Consider the following 18,834-nt stretch of genomic DNA (forward strand, 5'->3'; position numbering starts at 1 on the left):
CCAGAGGTTTAAAATATTGTCTTTTAAGGTTTAAATATCTTTTATAATTTCTTAGTATTATTTTTATTCTGAGTTCCCTTTTGGAGGAGATGGTAAGACTAAAAGGATAAACTTTTGTTTTTTAGTTATAGCTGATATATATATATATATATATATATATATATATATATATAATTATCTACTTCTTTATTAATTTTTGAGGCAGTGTCTCATGCAGCCTAGACTAGCTTCAGCCTTGCTATACAGTCCACACTGGCCTCCAACTTCCGATTCTCCTCCCTTCACCTCCCAGGTGTTGTTACAATCAAATGCTACCACACCAGGCAGTAAAACATTGGTTTGATGCATTCCTTTTAATTTATTGAATTACTCCCTTTGCTAGTCTGACCTTCTCTTACTTATCCCATGATTCTCAACCTATAGATCATGACATTTCTGGGAGTCAAATGACCCTTTCTCAGGGGTCACATATCAGATATCCTTCATATCGGATCTTAACTGATTCATAACAGTAGCAAAATTAAAGTTAGGAAGTAGCAATGAAAATAATTTTGGGTTGGGGGGTCACCACAACATGAGTAACTGTATTAAAGTGTCACAACTTTAGGAAGGTTGAGAACCACTGTCTTAGCCTTATGTAATAGTAAATATGTGTACAATTCCTCTCTGCTATCCAGCAGATAAATCTGTCTTAGAGTTAAGACATTTTACTGTGCATCAATATTTCTTTGTCTAACTCATTTGTTTTAATAAGCTTTTGTCTCAGAAAATTTCAAACATGTGGAAAAGCTGTATGATAATGCAGAGGATGCCAGTGGTATGGTTCCTAAACGCAGCCGATGTTAACAGTTTGCTCTGTGTGTGTGTGTGTGTGTGTGTGTGTGTGTGTGTGTGTGTGCAGACATGCACACGCAAATGTGTGAAAACATTTTGAAATTAATTACAGAAAATATGTATAAAATGCCATATCACATTCCCATATTATATGTTTTAGCAAGCAGTTTCTAAAATAAGAGCATTGACTTATTGAGGTAAAATACCATTATCGCAGCTAAGGAAAGTCTTGCATGAGGAATACAAAAGATAAAATCTAAGGAATTGACTAAAAAATCATATGTTTTGGCCTTTGTTATGTAGAGTGACAATCTTTCCTGAAACCTGGAGCACTGTATGCACATATGCAAATACAAATACGTAGGTAATCTATATCACATATTAATAACCTATGCTAGGATATCTTGAGAATGATATGTGGTTGGTATATGTACATTGGCCTGTGCATTCCAAATACTGCACACCTAAAGGCAGCAGAATTTGCTCTGTGAACTCAGCTTTTCAAAGCTATCAATTTTCTCTAACCTCTTACACGCACACCAGCAAAGGTGCAGGTCTTCTCATGACATTTTCATATCTATTTAGTCATAGTTGGCTCTCTTTCCAAGACCCCTGTGCTAGGCTTAGCATGGAATTTGGACAGCACCTTCCTCCACAGTACGCTTCTTCCTCCAACTTTTATGGGGCAATTTATTCTGGACGATAAAGAACTGACACCATTCTGCAAAATCCCGTGTTCATTAAACTATGTTTTGAGTTTCTATTCAAGTTACCCTTTGCTCTAAGTATTATTTAGGCCATTTCTTAGGTCTCATTTCCCATACTGTTTAGGAGCCATTGAGTTTCTGTGATTAAAAAACTTAACACTACCATTTAATGTTGATATTTCATTTAAATGTAGGCTCTAAGACAACATAGTTGGAGGGAACATAATATCTCTTTATAGAGTACAGAACACAATATGATTTTGATAATAGCAACATTATAAGTCCATGTTGACAAGCACACAAGACAGAAAGCTCAGTTGTCACTTGTACTCTAGAGGTGAGTTTCAGATCATTTAAGTGTCCTGTATTTGATGATTTTACTCCATTTTTTGTTTCCTGCGATTTTTTATATAGAGTTCTTACTTTTCTCTTCTAATTTCAAAATGTCTGATTTCTATTTACAAATAGACACTTGATCTGTGTGTTTCCATTGTACTCCAGAACAGGTGACAACTCTACAACCCTTTTAAAGCTTCAGGAGCTGCCAGTGTCAAAACTTATTTCGTTTGTTCTTAATATTATTCAAAATTGCTTCACTATTCTTCCAAATACGATTTCCTTCCTTAGGCTTAGAACATCACCTTTCAATTCTATGATTCGCATCCATAGAACTATCTTGATAGTAGCCAAGATATGTGTTTATTTTTCATAAAATGACCCTTAGAGGTCTAGTTGCATGCATTTTGGCCCCATAGAATATAACTAAAGTTTCCATATAATGGTTGTTTAAAACAAGTAGAACCCATACTTTAAAAGGGTTTCAAGTGACTGCTTAGGAATGAGTACATTTGAGTGTGATCTCATCTTTCTGAAATGTCTGAAAAATTTAAAAAATTTTTCTCAAGCTGCACAGAAAAAAAAAATGTGACCATGTAATGCAAATAATTAAGCAGACTACTAGTCCCTGCTCCCACTGTTTGCCTTATAAGGACGTTGGCTTCTACTTTAAGAGGTTAGATTTCCTTAATCCTCTCCTCTTTTCTTCCTTATGTTCTGGAACATCCTTGAGCCATTTTATCATTATTTTTAAAAATCTTGCAAATCGCATAATGTAATGTAACACATTTTGCAATTGAACATTGCATTGGGGTACTGACCTTGTGACTTTTTCTTGATTATATAAATTAGGGAAAATAACTCTCAAGATGTAGCTGAATGTATTATAAAACTGACCCGATATTTCAAAGTTTAGGAACAAAAGTTGCCCTGCAAGCCTGCTCTTTTAATGTTTTGATTTCCACTTATGGGCAAGACATCTGAACAGACTCAGTTTACATAGGGAAAATAGCTGGGAAGCCATCAATAGGGCTCTGTGACTTCCTGACATTCTGCATAGCATAGTTATGTGGCAACAGGTGGTGTCAAGGCCACAGAGAAGAAGAATGTTTCAGATTATCAATAGATAACTCAATTGTCATGATGCCCAAATAAAGTCATTTAGGTTGCTGGTGAGTTTCTCCCACCTCCTTATTCTTAGCTACTAGCATGTGTTCCTGTAGAAACTTTATCTTCTATAAAGATTCTTGGCTAATGCTTTTTAACACATTAATTCCACATAAAAAACCTAACCAAGCAAAAACCAGCAGTATTGCTATTGTTTTTTGGAAGGACTGGCAGCATTAGACTTAATATTTCTCCTTTATTCTTTAGGTGGATTTGGAGACCATGGCATACCAAAGAAACGAGGGGCCCTCTATCAACTTATAGACAGGATAAGAAGACTTGGCTCTGGTATATCAATGCTTAAAGTTGCAGACTCTTGATGTACAGTAAAAACGATACCCATAGAAATTCAGTTTATTAAAATCAATGTGCCACTATTCTGTAAAGGAGGTAAAGGATACACTGAGAAAGAGTCCCTTTTGTATTTTGTTAATTGATAATCCATGCCCAGTATTTAGAACTTAAGTTGGAGAAAACTGAAATGTTCTCTTGACTTAGTTTAAGCTTTTCCTTATATAAATGATAAATATTAATTAATTGTTGATATTTATTTCTGGTTCATTAAGAACCATATCAAAATATTTTTTATAGGCCATGGGGCTGCCTCAATTTTTGTCAAATGAAAAAGAAATCACAGTGGTATTTGTTTCTAAAGGAAAGCCATTTTTATTAACTTGACAAAAGGATATTTCAGTTTAGAAAATAGTTGGACCAGGCATGGTGGTTCATGCCGGTAATCCATACCACTTTGGAGGTTGGTAAGGTGTATTGTCATAAGCTAGAGGTGGCCTGAGCTACACTATGGATTTTAGGAATACATAAGACCCTACCTCAAAACAAGCAAGCAAACAAATAACAAGCATATATACAAACAAACCCCCAAATAAAAACAAACCACAATCAAAAAGAAAACAAAATAAGAGTACAGCTTCAGTCCTTAAGAGCACTAGATGCTCATGTCAAGGACCTCAATTCAATTCTCAGCACCAGCATTGCAACTCAGAATTGAAACTCCAGTCCCCGGGTACCTGACGCCCACTTCTGGCTTCTGCAAATATCAGGCAGAAATGTAGTGCACAGACATACATGCAGGCAAACATCTGTATACATGAAAATGAATAAATTTTAAAACAACAACCAAAACACTATGTGGTGATACTGTGTTCCCCAAAGTATTGTGCATCCTAATAAACTTATCTGGGGTCAGAGAACAGAACAGCCACTAGATATAGAGGCCAGAAAATGGTGGCACACACACCTTTAATCCTATCCCTTGGGAGGCAGAGTTCCATCCCGATCTCTGTGAGTTCAAAGCCACACTGGAAACAGTCAGGCATGGTGACTCATGCCTTTAATCCCAGGAAGCGATGGAAGGAAGCAGAAAGATATATAAGGCGTGAAAACCAGGAACTAGAGTTGGTTAAGCTTTTAGGCTTTTGAGCAGCAGTTCAGCTGAGATCCATTTGGATGGGGACTCAGAGGCTTCCAGTCTGAGGAAACAAGATCAGCTGGGGAATTGGCAAGGTGTGGAAACTGTGGCTTGTTCTGCTTCTCTGATCATCCAGCACTCACCCCAATAACTGGCCTCAGGTTTGATTTCATTAATAAGATCCTTTAAGTTTTGTGCTACAACACTAAAATAAAACAAAATAATAATAACATGCTTGTATATGCATGTATATATTTCATAAATGCTTTATTCTGGTTTCACAATTAATTAATGCCTATAATATTAAGCCTATTACCATTCATAGCTCTGAAATCATTCTGTAGAGTCCTTTATTTAGGTTTAATGTTCTAATATTGCTTCACTTAATAGGTTAATGATTGAATGATCAATGAACACGCTTTCCAGAAGTGATCTTTCTAAGCAAAGACAATATGTTTGCTTAAGGACATTGAAGGGATAGACATACTCCAGACTTGTTCACTGGGTCTATGTTCAGTATTTATGACAATAGAGCATTTAATAGTGAGGGGAATCCCAGCAACACTGATTGATGAATGAAAAGAACAGTCATGAACATTCATGAAAAGCAAACACAGCAGGAAAAATTGCAAGAAAGACAAGGAAAATTAGACTCTGAGTTGGAGTTTTCTCTGAACAGGCAGCATTTTGCTATTCTGTTACTATGTTGTAGCAGCGGCTGCCTCCCCTTGATAGCTGGAGAACAGAGAAGGGCGGAATGGAGACAGCCTATTGTCTCAGTGGTCAGCAGTTTATTTTTCTTAACTATGTATGTGATGTAACATTTATGGCTCTACCTTGTACTATTGGAATACCAACCTGGATTTCAATGATTAAGTACTTGGCCAGAATAATTTAAAGAAGTAATATTGAAAATTGAGCTCTCTCATGGAACAGTATCTATTTTATCAACTGTGATGAATGGCTCGTGGCCTGATAAGATAAGCAGTGTAAGACAATTTTTCCATGACCTTATACTCTTTCCAGACTTCTATATCCTATTGCCTGAAATATGGAAATTCATCATGACTCATCCATAGGGCACTGAGAAATGATGTTGGGGCATGAAATACTTAAATATTTCCATATATTTTTAAAGTATATAAAATGACTGCCATTTTTCCTTTAATGCAGTTTGGGCATATTTATAGTACCAGGATCTGCTGACTCCCCATGGGAGACCTTGCCTTGGAGGAGGTGGGAATGGGGAGTGAGTGGGGGGGAAGGCTAGGGGTAGGTGGAGTGAGGACAGGGGAATCTGTGGTTGATATGTAAAATGAATAGAAAATCTCTTAATTAAAATAAATAAATAAATACATATAGAAGACAGTTGAAATTTTGTCCTTGAAGAGAAGTATGATTCTCTGACAGGAGACTTCTGTTTGACAGATATTTTAAATGTCGCTACAGGCTTGGAGCAAAATAAGACCACTAAAGGAAAAACATCTCCGAAATTCTCAGAGCAAAATGAGAAAAATCGAGTTCCCAGAGCTGCTACGTCAAGAACGGAAAGAATATGGCCTGGAGGTGTTATTCCTTATGTCATAGGAGGAAACTTTACTGGTAAGACATTCCCAGTGAGTGACTGTGTGTGTGTGTGTGTGTGTGTGTGTGTGTGTGTGTGTGTGTGTGTGTGTGTGTAGAAAATACACTATCCAATCAAATGTGGGGAAAAAGGGCTCAATTAACCTGGGTTGCTAATTTATAACACCTCTGAATTTGAAGTAAATTATCTTTAGTCTTTCATTTTAGGGTCTAAAGTATTGTGCCGGATTTTATACTGTTTGAAATTTACTTTGGAAGGCAGTGTCTCTGCGGTGATAGGAAGAATGCACACGCATCCCTAGAGTCTGTCTGCACATATTTGTAGAGCTAGTGGGTCTAACCCTTTGACGATAAAATGAGTGTGGATTCTGAGCAGTGACTCATGTGTGGTGCTGTGAACCAGGCACGGTTGACTTCAGTGCTGGCTGGAGCCCTGACTGCCAGCCAGAATGGGGGAGCCATCACTAAACACGCCTCCCTGAAAGCCCACACTGTTTTATTAAAGTCATGAATTTTTCCAGGCAGCCAGCGAGCCATGTTCAAGCAGGCCATGAGACACTGGGAAAAGCACACATGTGTGACTTTCACTGAGAGAAGTGATGAAGAGAGTTACATTGTGTTCACCTATAGGCCTTGTGGGTAAGTAGAGAACGGACTTCAGTTTTGAAGACTAAAAGGGGAAGGCTGATAGGCAGGATCCCTTTCTTCCTTTTTGCGTAGTACGTTGGCCAAGAGACAGTCTGAGTTTTGCATAAGAAAATTTGCATTCAGACAAAGGTATTTTATGATCACTGGGCTTTGTACCTCTTTGCAGGCCATTTCTCTTGGTACAGCAGTTTTTCTAGAATTCTGCCTTCTGTGTTCAGAAACTTCACTGTCCATGTCCAGTCTCCCTGGGAAATCTAAGCAGTTGGTTTCTAGTACGGTTGACCATCATGTCATTTGGTCTCTGGGTCCTATGTTGGGACTCAAGTTCCTCCCTGTAGTATCTCAGACCGTTAGGCCAATCTACCTGCTCTCCTGTCTTAATTTACCAAGTTACCACCTCGAGCAATTGCCTTCCAAGCATGCTGAGGCAAGCAAGATTTTATACTATCTGAGATTCTTTGATGTTTTCTCCTACAATAGTGTTTCCCAAATGTGCTTACAAGATAACAAATACTTTCTTAAAAATTATTTTAGGAAAAGAAATAATAAAGCAAGGACATAACATTTAAAAGAGGTGTGGGGATTCAGTAGGAGTTGGGGAGGAAGTGGGAGGTAAATAGGATCGATTTATATGCATATATGAAATTATTATAGACTATTACATTGAAATAAATAATGATTTTAGGAAGCTGGCAAGATGTTCCAGAGAGTAAATGTGTGTACAAACAGACCTGGTTGCCCAAGTGGTCTCCAAAATCTACATGCTGTAAGCAGAAAATCAACTCCTACAAGTTGACCTCTTTATCTCTCCATGTGCACCCAGTCATGTATAGCTCCTCCTTGACAAATGAATAATAAATATAAACATTTTTCAGTTAAAAATGTTCTGTAAATACTGAGATTATATTTTAGTAGCTACTTCTACAGCAGAAGTACCAATAGCCATACTTGGTATTTAACTAATTGAGTGCATTTTCTAAACTTTTTTGAAAGGAAAACTGGTACTCTTCTCTTTATAAGTGAATATTCATTTATATTCAAGAACATTTTATGACTGACTTGTAAAAAATATCCAACTTCCTTCAAGAAACATTAGGGACTTAGAGTAATGGCCACATAAGCTGTTTCTGTCTTCGCGTCTCCCACCAAATCTCCTACTTCAAGCTACAATAGTAGCAGCTCTCCAAGTAGTGATAAACACTTCCAAAGTCCTTCTGTTTGGACTGGAGAGATGGATCAGCAGCTCAGGGAAATCACTGCTCTTCCAGAGGACCTGAGTTTTGTCCTTAGCACACACATCAGCACAACCTGCAGATGCCATAACTCCAGTTCCAGGGGATCTAATGCCTGTGGCCTCTGTTGTCACCCTCTCTCATGGGCATGCCTCCACCCCCACATATACACATGATTAAAGAAGCAATAAACAAGTAAAAAAAAACCAAACCTCTAAAAAAGTCCTCTTCTGGAAATCTTCAAACTTCTCTCCTGTGTTTGGAATTAATTTACATTTTTATCTAGAAATTGCTCGGTTTGTTTTCTAGCAGTACTTGGTAGTGGTTCCTTCTGTTTTTGCTTCCCTCTGACCAGAAGGCACACATGGTTGGACTTTCTCATTTACGATGTTCCTAACCGTCAGTAGAGAGATGTGGTGGCCATGAGACCCAAACATCTTGAACATCCACACCATTACAAAGTGTTGATTTTCCTCTTTTTCTCTTTTTTTTTACTTGGAAACTTCTATCATTTTACTGAACTAAAGAACAGTGATTATCGCCATTGGTAGTTAAATCACTTCAGAGTCTCTAGATTTTTTTTTTTTTTTAATATAATTTTTTACAATGGAAAGTAGATTTTTTTTCATACAATATATTGTACTTAAGGTTTCTCCTTTCCCATATTCCTCGAAGGTCCTCTCTACTTCCCTTCCCACCTGGATCCTCACCCTTTTTTGCTCTCTCTCATTATACAGTGATTTAAAAAAAATAATAATAAGTATTTGTTAAAGGCTCTCAACAAAATGTTTATTTTTAATGTTTTTTCATTTATTTTGAATTTATTACCTGAAGCTCTTCTTGACACAAGAATTTATCTAATGGCAATAACTATTTTAGTACTTTGTGTTTTATATACAGAAGTCAAAATGGTTACTTAATTCTTTTGGAGGAAATATTCGCTCTATCATGCCCCCTTTCCTATTTAAGGGAAACATACATAATTTCAGTGAGTATGTCACATTATTTTCACTTTTCCCATGTTTGTCTAGATGACTTAACTTTAAAAAGTAATGGATTTCAATTTTGGCCTCACCTCAATGATGTTAAGAAAAGTTAAACATCATTGTCTCCAGATATTTTTGGATAGTGCCATAAAGTATTATCCATTGTTCAGTAATTGAGTAATGTTTCCTTCAAATTACTTGAGTTTTGGCAGGATAATTTTCAGTTACCTTTGAAGCACTTTCTTCTTATATCTGTTTCATATTTCAAACATCCAGCTCTCTATACTTCCTTCTGATTGTCTAATTTTAATAATCACAGCCCAGTTCATGTATTTCTAAATACATAATATGTTTGGATTGTGGTGATATATTGTGTACCCCAATATAATGTGTACCATAATAAACTTATCTGGGGATCAGAAGACATAGCCAGCCACTAAATTAGACATAGCAGTAGTGGCACACACCTTTAGTCCTATCACTCAGGAGGCAAAGATCCATCTAGACCTCTGTGAGTTCAAGGCCACACTGGGAACAGAGCCAGGCATGGTAGCACATACCTTTAATCCCAGCACTTGAGATCTCATGCCTTTGCTACCAAGTATTTGGGAAACACACATGCTTTTAATCCCAGCACTAGGAAGGAATTAAAATGGCAGGGCACAGAAAGGTGTATATAAGGCGTGAGTAAACAGAAGATCTGGCTTTGGAGGCCGAGGAGTTAGTTGGTGAGGTGAGGTTGGCTGTGGCTTGTTCTATTTCTCTGATCTTTCAGCTTTCACTCCAATATCTGGCTTCAGATTTTTTTAAATTAATAAGACCATTTAAGATTTGTGTTACATGGATCAACACATCTTTCCTTTTTTCCATTCTTCAACTTTATAAAGCATAGCACTGCTTTTGTTTGTAATACATTGATATTTACATTCATTTTATTTTCTCTTTAAAGTTTCTCATTTTGCTTTCATCCTTCCAGACCAATTTTCCCCACTCACCATCTTTCAGATCTTGTTCATAGTTTTTTTTTATTTTTTTTTAATATTTTATAAATGCACTTTTGAGGTAGGTGCTGTGTTTAGAATGTAAAAGAAGAAAACAGATTAGACAATATGAAAAGTCTCTCGGCACAAGACAATTCACTCCATGACAAAGCATATGGTGACGGTGTGGAGACCTCAAAAGGGGTATAATGGACAAGTGCTCCTGTCCATGGGGCTCTATCCTGAGATGCAGTTAACATACCCAGTGAGACTCCACTGGAGGAGACTCATTTTTCCTCTGCCAGTGAACATCAATTGCAGACAGCTCCTTCTTGGTTAGGGATGGGAGCCTGTGTCCACTTCCCCTCTCACAAAATGAACTCAAGGATATTTTTGTAGACTTTTTGTCTCTGATGATTTGGGAATTTTTTGTCTTACTAATCTTTTGTTTGTTATTTTGATTTTTGTTTTGGTTCTCTCTCTCTCTCTCTCTCTCTCTCTCTCTCTTTCTCTCTGTCTGTCTGTGTGTGTGTGTATGAGAGAGAGGGGGAGGGAGAGAGTTGAGTGGGGAGGAATGTGGGGAGGCAGCATATGAGAGCAATTGAAGGAATGGACAACATATCAAGATACATGGTATAAATATTTGTTTAAATAAAAAAGTTTAAATAAAAAAAAGGAGAGAAAAATGTCAAAGTTGAAGATGGATGCTCCCAGAGATTTCACAGGAGAAGCCTGGGCAAACAAGTTCAAACTAGCCCATTCTTCCATTTTGCTTAGTTTCTAGTTCTAGAAATGGGCATTAATACATGCATGGAAATGTCACATTAGTCCCCACAGATCTGTAGAGTTACTATTTGTCAATTAAATAATCAGGAGATAGTAATGTCTCTCAGTTGTGAAACACTTGCCTTGTAAGGCCCTGGGTTTGATTTCTAACAGTTCAAAATTAGCAACTAAGTAAAACTGAATAAATAAAATAGCAAATGAATTTTAAATGAAATAAGATAAACCACAATTGCCTTATTCTTTCCTTGGTGAAATTCTTCCTCAGACTTTGTTCTCATCCATTTTTAGATGCCCACAGTGGGATTTTATTCCACATGCAGTCGTCACAGTTACCTTACCTCAGCTTGCTCAAGTAATAGTACTTATCTTTGTCAAAGACTAGGGCATACAACTTACCTTGGTGTCCCTCATGGCACCCACATATTATTTTACATATAAGTGTTCATGAAAGTATAGATGTCACCATTATTTCAGCCTCATAAATTTCTTAAACAGTAAAACACTGTGAGAATTTATCTTTTACATCAAAATAATTTAAAGAGTTGCAAATTACCCAGACATAATTAAAAATGAGACATTTTACATTTAAAAATTTTTTGTTTATTTTTGAGATTTAATTACATTTTCTCCCTTCCATTTCCTCCCTCCAAATCCTCCTATATTCCCCACTTGCCTTCAAATTCATAGCCTCTTTTCTCATTACTTTATATATGTATGTATAATTTCATATATATAATTTCATATATATGTGGTCCTATTATAACTTGTGGAGTCCATATGCTACTCCTGTGAAAATCCGACTTCTGAGTGCCATAAAAATGTAATTGTCTTTGAATGTGGGGCGTTTACCCACCACCCCCACAGCTTCCCAGAGTTTTCTTGAGTGCAATCAGCAGGAAATATTAGATAGAAGGATTTATGGCAGAGAATCTTTCGGAGATAAGCAGTTAGAAAATAAAGGATAGCCTCGAGAGGGCCTGGAACCTATTCCAACGGGCCCGAACTGTCTCTGGCCCAGGGTTTTTATAGAGACACCAAGGGGTGGAGCAAAAGACCTCCTCCCCCAGCACAGCCAAGTGCAGACCATCTCAGACACCTGCACTCAGGCCCGTGGTCCTGATCATCCTCTATTCGGACCTGTTGGGTAAAGCCACGAGGAACCCGAGAACGGGCTCCCACATTTGAACCATTTTCAGTAGGAACTAATTTAATCTCCCTTTCATATTTGAAAAAAAATTAATCTGAGAACTTACAACTTTCAATGAATGGCTGTTATAATAGTGGTAAGTATTATAAGAGAATTATCAATTAACTGTAAAGTAGTATTTTTCATGGAAATTATTTGATTTGTTTTTGTGAGAGATTTTTGTCACTAAATTTATTAATTTAGTCTAATGTCCTTTATCTCTGCTATTTCTCTATTACCTTCTTCTGTAATATTTGTCTACCTAATTCTCTTTAACAGCTGTTAAAAAAAACCAACTACCAAGTTAATTTGTTTAACTGCTTTCTAGGTTTTATTTCAACATTTGAGTTTTGACTGTTTGCACTAAGATAGTAGTTAGTTTATCTTGTGCTTATTTTGACTCTCCGCCATTCTGTGCCATATATTATGGGTTACAACATTGAACAGAAGGTGTTTTCTTTCTGCAAAAGAATAATTTCACTTAGAAGATTGTACTAGCCCAGATTCTTGCGTGCAAACAACAGAGACAAGTTAATTTAATGATGAACAATTTATTAGTTGGTTTTAAATGAATTCTTGAACTGTGCTGAGGCAAAACTGGAGAGCCAGGTTGATGGATGAACCTCAGAAAGAGTCCTGTTAACCCCTACTCTACCTACTGTCACCACGGGAGTCTTATCTCCCCTTCCTGACTTAGCTGACCTCATTTCCCATGAAATACTTGTGCAGGCTGTGCCACATCTGAGACTCTGTTCTGTGAGGTAGAGCTGGTAGGAGTCCGGTCTCCTAAAACGCTTTGATTCTAGAAAAGGCAGAAAAGGAAAAAAAAACTGAAAAAAAAAACACAATAAAATTTTAAAGGAAAGGTAAATGGAGAAGATTGAAGGTCAAATTTGTGCAAAAACTTGAAGAAGGTAGAGAAGAGAGGTTCTCTTGAAGGTCTGAATTTCTGATGGGATAGACAGGAAAAGACAAGGAAGCATGAGTTAACTCCATGTCCAAGGCAGAGCACAGGGGTATGGATATAGTGAAGTGATAATATGGACAGTGGTGAGAGATGAGCTATATGTGGGAAGATTGATGGGTATGAAGATCATTTAGAAGGCATCAAAACAAATGGCCCCTCTAGCTCGGTTGCTTAGAGCAACAAATGCTGTTTACTAACATATGGCCATCTAAGTCCTATGTGCAGTCTCATGGAAACGCCTCGCGCTGGTCATAGTTCTTCTTATGGCAGACCACATGGTAACCACATGGTCAGCCACGTGTTGGCTCTTAACTGTTTTCTCCAGAAATGACAGTTTGGGCTTCTGTGATGTTGTCCAGAGTAAGCCATGTAATGAAACCCAGAATTAGTGGAATAGGGACTTGTAATCATCAGCCAGAGATGGGGAATGAGTATTTTTGAGCATGGACACAATTTACCACAGAGTTGCTGAATAATCGCATAATGGGACTTGACATATAAAAACTATCATGATGTTAACAATTCATGGTGAAAGTGAGGTAAGAAAGAACAGGAGAATTATTAGTGGACAACCCAACACGCCACATGAGAAATGATAGATTAGAAAAGGGCACCGGCATTGCAGTCCACGAGAGGTGGATGGATTCTGGGCTTAGCTTAAAGGTATAGCCAAGAGGATTGACAACTAGAAAGAAAGGGAGACTTCGGGATTACTGTTGGTACTTGAACTGAGAAAGCCAAAGAAGGTTAAAATTGCCATCTGTTTTCACCAGGACGAGTTAGCCAGTGTGTGGAGAGGTGGTTTATTTATTTATTCTTCCATTGATTGAGAACTAAACTGGGGAGATACTCAGTGACATATTTACTTTTCATTGATGTAGAGAAGCTAAGGAGGATGGGTGGATATTTCAGCGAGCTCTGCAATAGGTATTGTCTTTGGTAAGCACCTTGCCTTGGGTGCTTGTGCTAAGTCAGTGAATAAAAGGAGTGGAGACTCCTGCCCTCTTGTATTGAACAGTTTAATGGGGCACTTGAAATTTTGTGGTCTAGGATTTTCTAAAAATAGAAACTAACTAAAAATTGAGTCAGTTTAGTGAAGATCATATAGTGATTAAATGAAATAATTGGAAGTAATTTGAAAGGAATCACAAAAAGGTAAAAGGAACCCTAGGTTATGGATCGACAGAAAGAAAACTTTTATGGTATTTTGGTATGTAAACCTTCAACGAAAGCCAGGCACAGGAGATTTTGATTACTTTCTATAATTCAAGGTGAAATGAAACTCTTTTATATGTTGAAATTGTTTTTCTGAGAGGGCAGGTTAACCTTTGATGTAAGAAATGACAAATGAATTAGACATGAAATGGGAAGAACCGAATAGAAGAAAATAGCATCAAACTTGATTTCACTGGAAACTGACAGTGTTGGGATTAAGTCGTGCATTTTTGAATTTCATGTTACCTTGTCATCACATGCCTTATATTTGTATAAGCATGTATTTAATGAACTTTAATGTCTAGAATTCTCCTGTTCCTAAGAGCTTTAGTTAGTCAAGGATCAAAGTCCCACATTTTTCTTATTTCCCAGGGCCATTGAAAATAATAGCACTATGAAATAGGCACTGTGAAATCTGTTTTTCCTTTCCACTATGAGACCTATCTTATTATGGGAAATTGTTCTGGGTTCAATTATGCCAAAAAGAGTGTTTTAGGATTAAATAAATAGACAGCCTTTCTGTCCCTCAGAATTCTTTTTGCAGAGTGCTGTGTTCTCTGGATATAACCAGCAAATATGACTCAACATGGGTAGCTTAATTGCTATATAATCATCAGATATTTCTGTCTTCTACAGTTGCTTTAAAACAGCAAATATTTTAGTTTAAATCTCCAAAGTTTGAAATAAACCCAATCATTTTCTAAATGAAGTAAGTTTTGAGTACTTGAGCAGTTACTTTTTAGTATGTAGTAAGCATCTGTGTGTGGATTGCATGTATTATTTATAAAACATACATGGGGTAAAGGAGATAAATCATTAATATCACTGTTCCCCCACCAATTATCCAAGGCTTCTATTCCTGATGTATTAACCTTAATTAGTTGATATAGCACTCACAAATAATGAGTATAAATTAACATCTCAAATTGGCTTAGCATGCACTAAAAATGTAGAAACACTTGAAACTCACGTAATTAAGTAGGAAAGAATAAGAGGGCAAGAGACTACATAAGGATTTATATTTGTGGAAAATTAACAAGACTGTCAAACAGAAAAGGGTGAAATTGAAAGAGTAAAATCCTTTTACATCATTTGAGTAATTAATTTATTGTATTGAAAACTTAATAAACCAAAAAGGCTTTTGACAGTGTCTAGTGCCCTATGATTCCCAACTTCAAGAACAACTATTTGCTACTGTCTACTGTAGAGGATAGTCCAAGAAACTATTTGTATGTAAACTGTAATTATTAATGGTTCAGGTGAAATTTATTTGCACTTAGGACTACAATAATACTGTTTAAAACTTACTTTAAAGTGGATATCTTGTGTGTGCTTGCTCTTGTAAGTATATGCAAGATTGTCACATACACACACATGTGCATGCATAGCATATGTAAATGGATAAACAGGTCCTTATTTTAGATGAAAAACATCAAGTATGTAAAAGCATTAATAAGCTGAAGAAACTGTGCGGTAAATTGTTCCCGAGTGTTTGACATTCTGTCTGACCACCAAGGGCACTCCTTGAGTAGTTGTACAAAATACCGCATTCTGGTATTGAAAACTGATCCATAGACACATGTCATGAAAGTCTAATGACATTTGCAACAGCTGTCAATTGGTGATTCTCCTTCATTAGTTGTCACAGTCCACACAGTGCTATGTTACTGAGCACCATGGTCTACGTAGCTTATACACTGTGAGCTTTCTCGATTTGTGAGGACACTCTTTGGATGTTAAATGAAGGTGCTTATGCTGTGTCCTTACATGGTAGAAAGGTGGAAGGTGGCTAGAGCTTTCTTCTTAAGGGCTTTAATCTAACCAAGAAGGACTCTGCACTCATGTCCATTTTTTTCAAAGCCACAGTTTAAACAAAAGCCACACTTTAAACAAAAGCTCATTAGGGATCACATTTAGACTTATGAATCTTAGGGAGACATTGAGATTGAGCCTCCTCCTCCAGTTAACTACCAACTGTAGGGAATTCACCTATACTTAACTTTTGTAATATCACATTTCTTTGTTTGTGCGTGTGTGTGTGTTAATCTGTGTAGGTGTGTATCTCATTGCACACAGTTGGAGATCAGAGAACAACATCCCAGAGTGGGCCCTCTTTCTCTCTATCATGTGGGTCTTAGGAATCAACCACATACATTCAGGACTGGAGGAAATCTTGATCTTTTCATCCATCCTGTCTGCCCCCCCCATTAAACATTTGTATCTACTTTGTGTGTGTGTGTGTGTGTGTGTGTGTGTGTGTGCGTGCATACAGATGTCTGGGTTGATGTTGGGAACTTTCCTTAATGATTCTTCCACTGTATTATTGACTCATGGTCTCTCAATTGAACCACAGAGTGGCCCATTGGATAATCTGTATCTCTGTCTAGCTTGTTCTGGTGATTTCCTGGTGTTTGCTGTCAGAGGCTAGGATTACACTGGTTTCTAGGCCCATGACATTTCCATGGGTTCTAAGAATCTGATCTCTGTTCCTTAGATCTGCAGTGGCATGCACTTGGCCCATGGGCTATGTCCCCAACCTCTTAACTAACTTTTAAAAAAGCATTTTCTCTGTTTCAGAATTACTCCTTTAGTAAGAAGTTTAATTTCTATTTTGATTATCCAATGTCTTTCACAGATGGATATTTTTTCTCTTTCTCTAAAGGATAAAAGCAAATTCTAATTTAAAACAAAGTAGTATTGGATTATTGGCAGATAACTACACTGACAATGTAATGATTATAAATGCAGATACTGAAGGGTAAACACACCTTTCATAAACATTATATGTCATCAAATCATAGTTGTCTCTGATCTAACTTCTGAACACTGTAAAAATATGTCAAAGCTTACTTTTTAATATAAAAGTAATTGCCAGGCATTTAATTAATGGGAGAGTTTGATCATTCAAGAACTTAAAACTCGCTAATAAAAGGCTGTCCTGACTCAGGCGTTGGGCTTTATAGCAGATCACTGTTGTTTTCTGGGAGTTCCATGCCGACATGCCTAGCTGTCTGCTCTTCACAAGTCCTTCCTCTGTTGTCCACTTTTTACAGATGCTGCTCCTATGTTGGTCGGCGGGGGAATGGCCCTCAGGCCATCTCTATTGGGAAGAACTGTGACAAGTTTGGAATCGTTGTTCATGAGCTGGGCCATGTGATAGGCTTTTGGCATGAACACACCCGCCCAGACCGAGACAACCATGTCACCATCATAAGAGAGAATATCCAGCCAGGTGAGAGCTTTGGGGACCTGCAAGTTTACATTTCTAAACCATGTAAGCCTTTCCTAATGTAGTATAGTCAACATTTTACTGTATTAAAACTTGTTGTTTCTCAGCTTTCTTTCCTAAGATAGAGCTATTTTATTTTAAATATGGATGCATTTCATGAATTCGTATGAGCTCTTGAGCAATAAGCTGATAAGACTTAATCATGTTAATAAACATTTTTTTATACTTAGTTCTTTGATTTATGCTGTACAGACTTAAAAAGGGTTCAGGGCTTGCCATTATGTACTATAGCTACAGGAACTGATGCTGAGCCAGGTATAATTTCTGGAGAAAATTCCAGTGAAATGAGTCATTCCCAAGATAATTTTAGTAGTTTCTTGGAGATTTTTCTTCTTAGATATGAGTATACTAAAGAAAGATTTTTTAAAACATTTTCACTAGTTGAAATATAATTTATGGTTAAAATCTAATTTTCTCTTAGAGTCTTGTGAGTGAGTAAAATTTTATATTTCTTTCAACTCTCATATTCAGAAATACCGGTACATTCCCTTTAAAAAATTTCTAAGTCTTGCTTGGTATTTTGTGGTAGTATGTATTTTAAGCGTAAGCAGAGTCATAACAGGTCTTATTTTCTCATTCATTCACAGTTAATTAAAGGACAATGTTGAATTTCTGAGGACATTCTGTAATAAGTAGCATTTATGTCTTTGTTCCTCATCTGTTTCATTCTAGTTACCACAGCATTAGTTTGTTGAGATACTGCTATGAAAAATCCAAAGCTTACTGTGAACTCTGTGGATAGACACAGATGCATATGTGTGAAAAGGGAATCATGGGCACACTTTGAAAACACTGCAGAGTCTAAGCAAAGCATGATGAATGTTACCGTCGGTAAATAAAAACAGTTGTTACCAAAGCTAGAATTGAGAAAAACTGAAAAGAAAAGAAAGAAACAGTGAATTTAAAAGGTGGTGAAATATATAGGCTGCAGCATCTCATAACACTTTTTAGCTCTGTCCTACTGCTGCATGGCAAATTATAAGTGGGGGACTGGTTATTAATTATTAATTGCCCATGGAGGTTAGATTACCAAGAATCAGAATCATCTGTACAGGTCTAGGAAATGGATGTTTGGCCCTGTACTGGGGAATAATTGAAGGACTGAGTCCTAGTTACTTTTCTCTTTGCTGTGATAAGACATCCTGACCAAGGCCCTTTACAGAAGCAAGAGTTTATTTGGAGCTCACTGTTTAGAAGGTTGGAGTTGGAATGCATGGTCACCATGGCAGAGAGCAGGGCAGCAGGCAGAAAGGCGTGGCAGTAGAGCGGTAGCTGAGCGCTTACATTTTGATCTGTAAGTGGGAGGAAAGAAAGAGCTAAATGGGAATGATGTAGACTTTTAAAACCTCAAAAACCCACCCCAAACGACACACCTCTTCTAACAATTCCACCAACTGAGGGTCAAGTGTTCCAGTATACCCGAGCCTATGGGGGCCGTTCTCATTTAAACCATCATGGATTGTAAACAAACTCTGATTTGGAAAGCTC

The 18,834-nt window shown here is 37.2% G+C and overlaps 1 protein-coding gene across 1 annotated transcript in view; it reads left to right on the plus strand.

The window, feature by feature from the left end:
- Tll1 (tolloid like 1) overlaps positions 1 to 18,834 on the plus strand; it is a 185,705-nt gene that overhangs the window by 85,512 nt on the left and 81,359 nt on the right. Inside the window, exons 3-6 of the mRNA XM_006987546.4 lie at positions 3,252 to 3,332; positions 5,923 to 6,075; positions 6,579 to 6,696; positions 17,111 to 17,289. Coding sequence (XP_006987608.1) covers positions 3,252 to 3,332; positions 5,923 to 6,075; positions 6,579 to 6,696; positions 17,111 to 17,289 — 531 coding nt within the window. The remainder of the gene's footprint in view (positions 1 to 3,251; positions 3,333 to 5,922; positions 6,076 to 6,578; positions 6,697 to 17,110; positions 17,290 to 18,834) is intronic.

Source organism: Peromyscus maniculatus, chromosome 17 (genome assembly GCF_049852395.1).
Source record: "Peromyscus maniculatus bairdii isolate BWxNUB_F1_BW_parent chromosome 17, HU_Pman_BW_mat_3.1, whole genome shotgun sequence".
In the NCBI taxonomy this organism is placed as follows: Eukaryota; Metazoa; Chordata; class Mammalia; order Rodentia; family Cricetidae; genus Peromyscus; species Peromyscus maniculatus.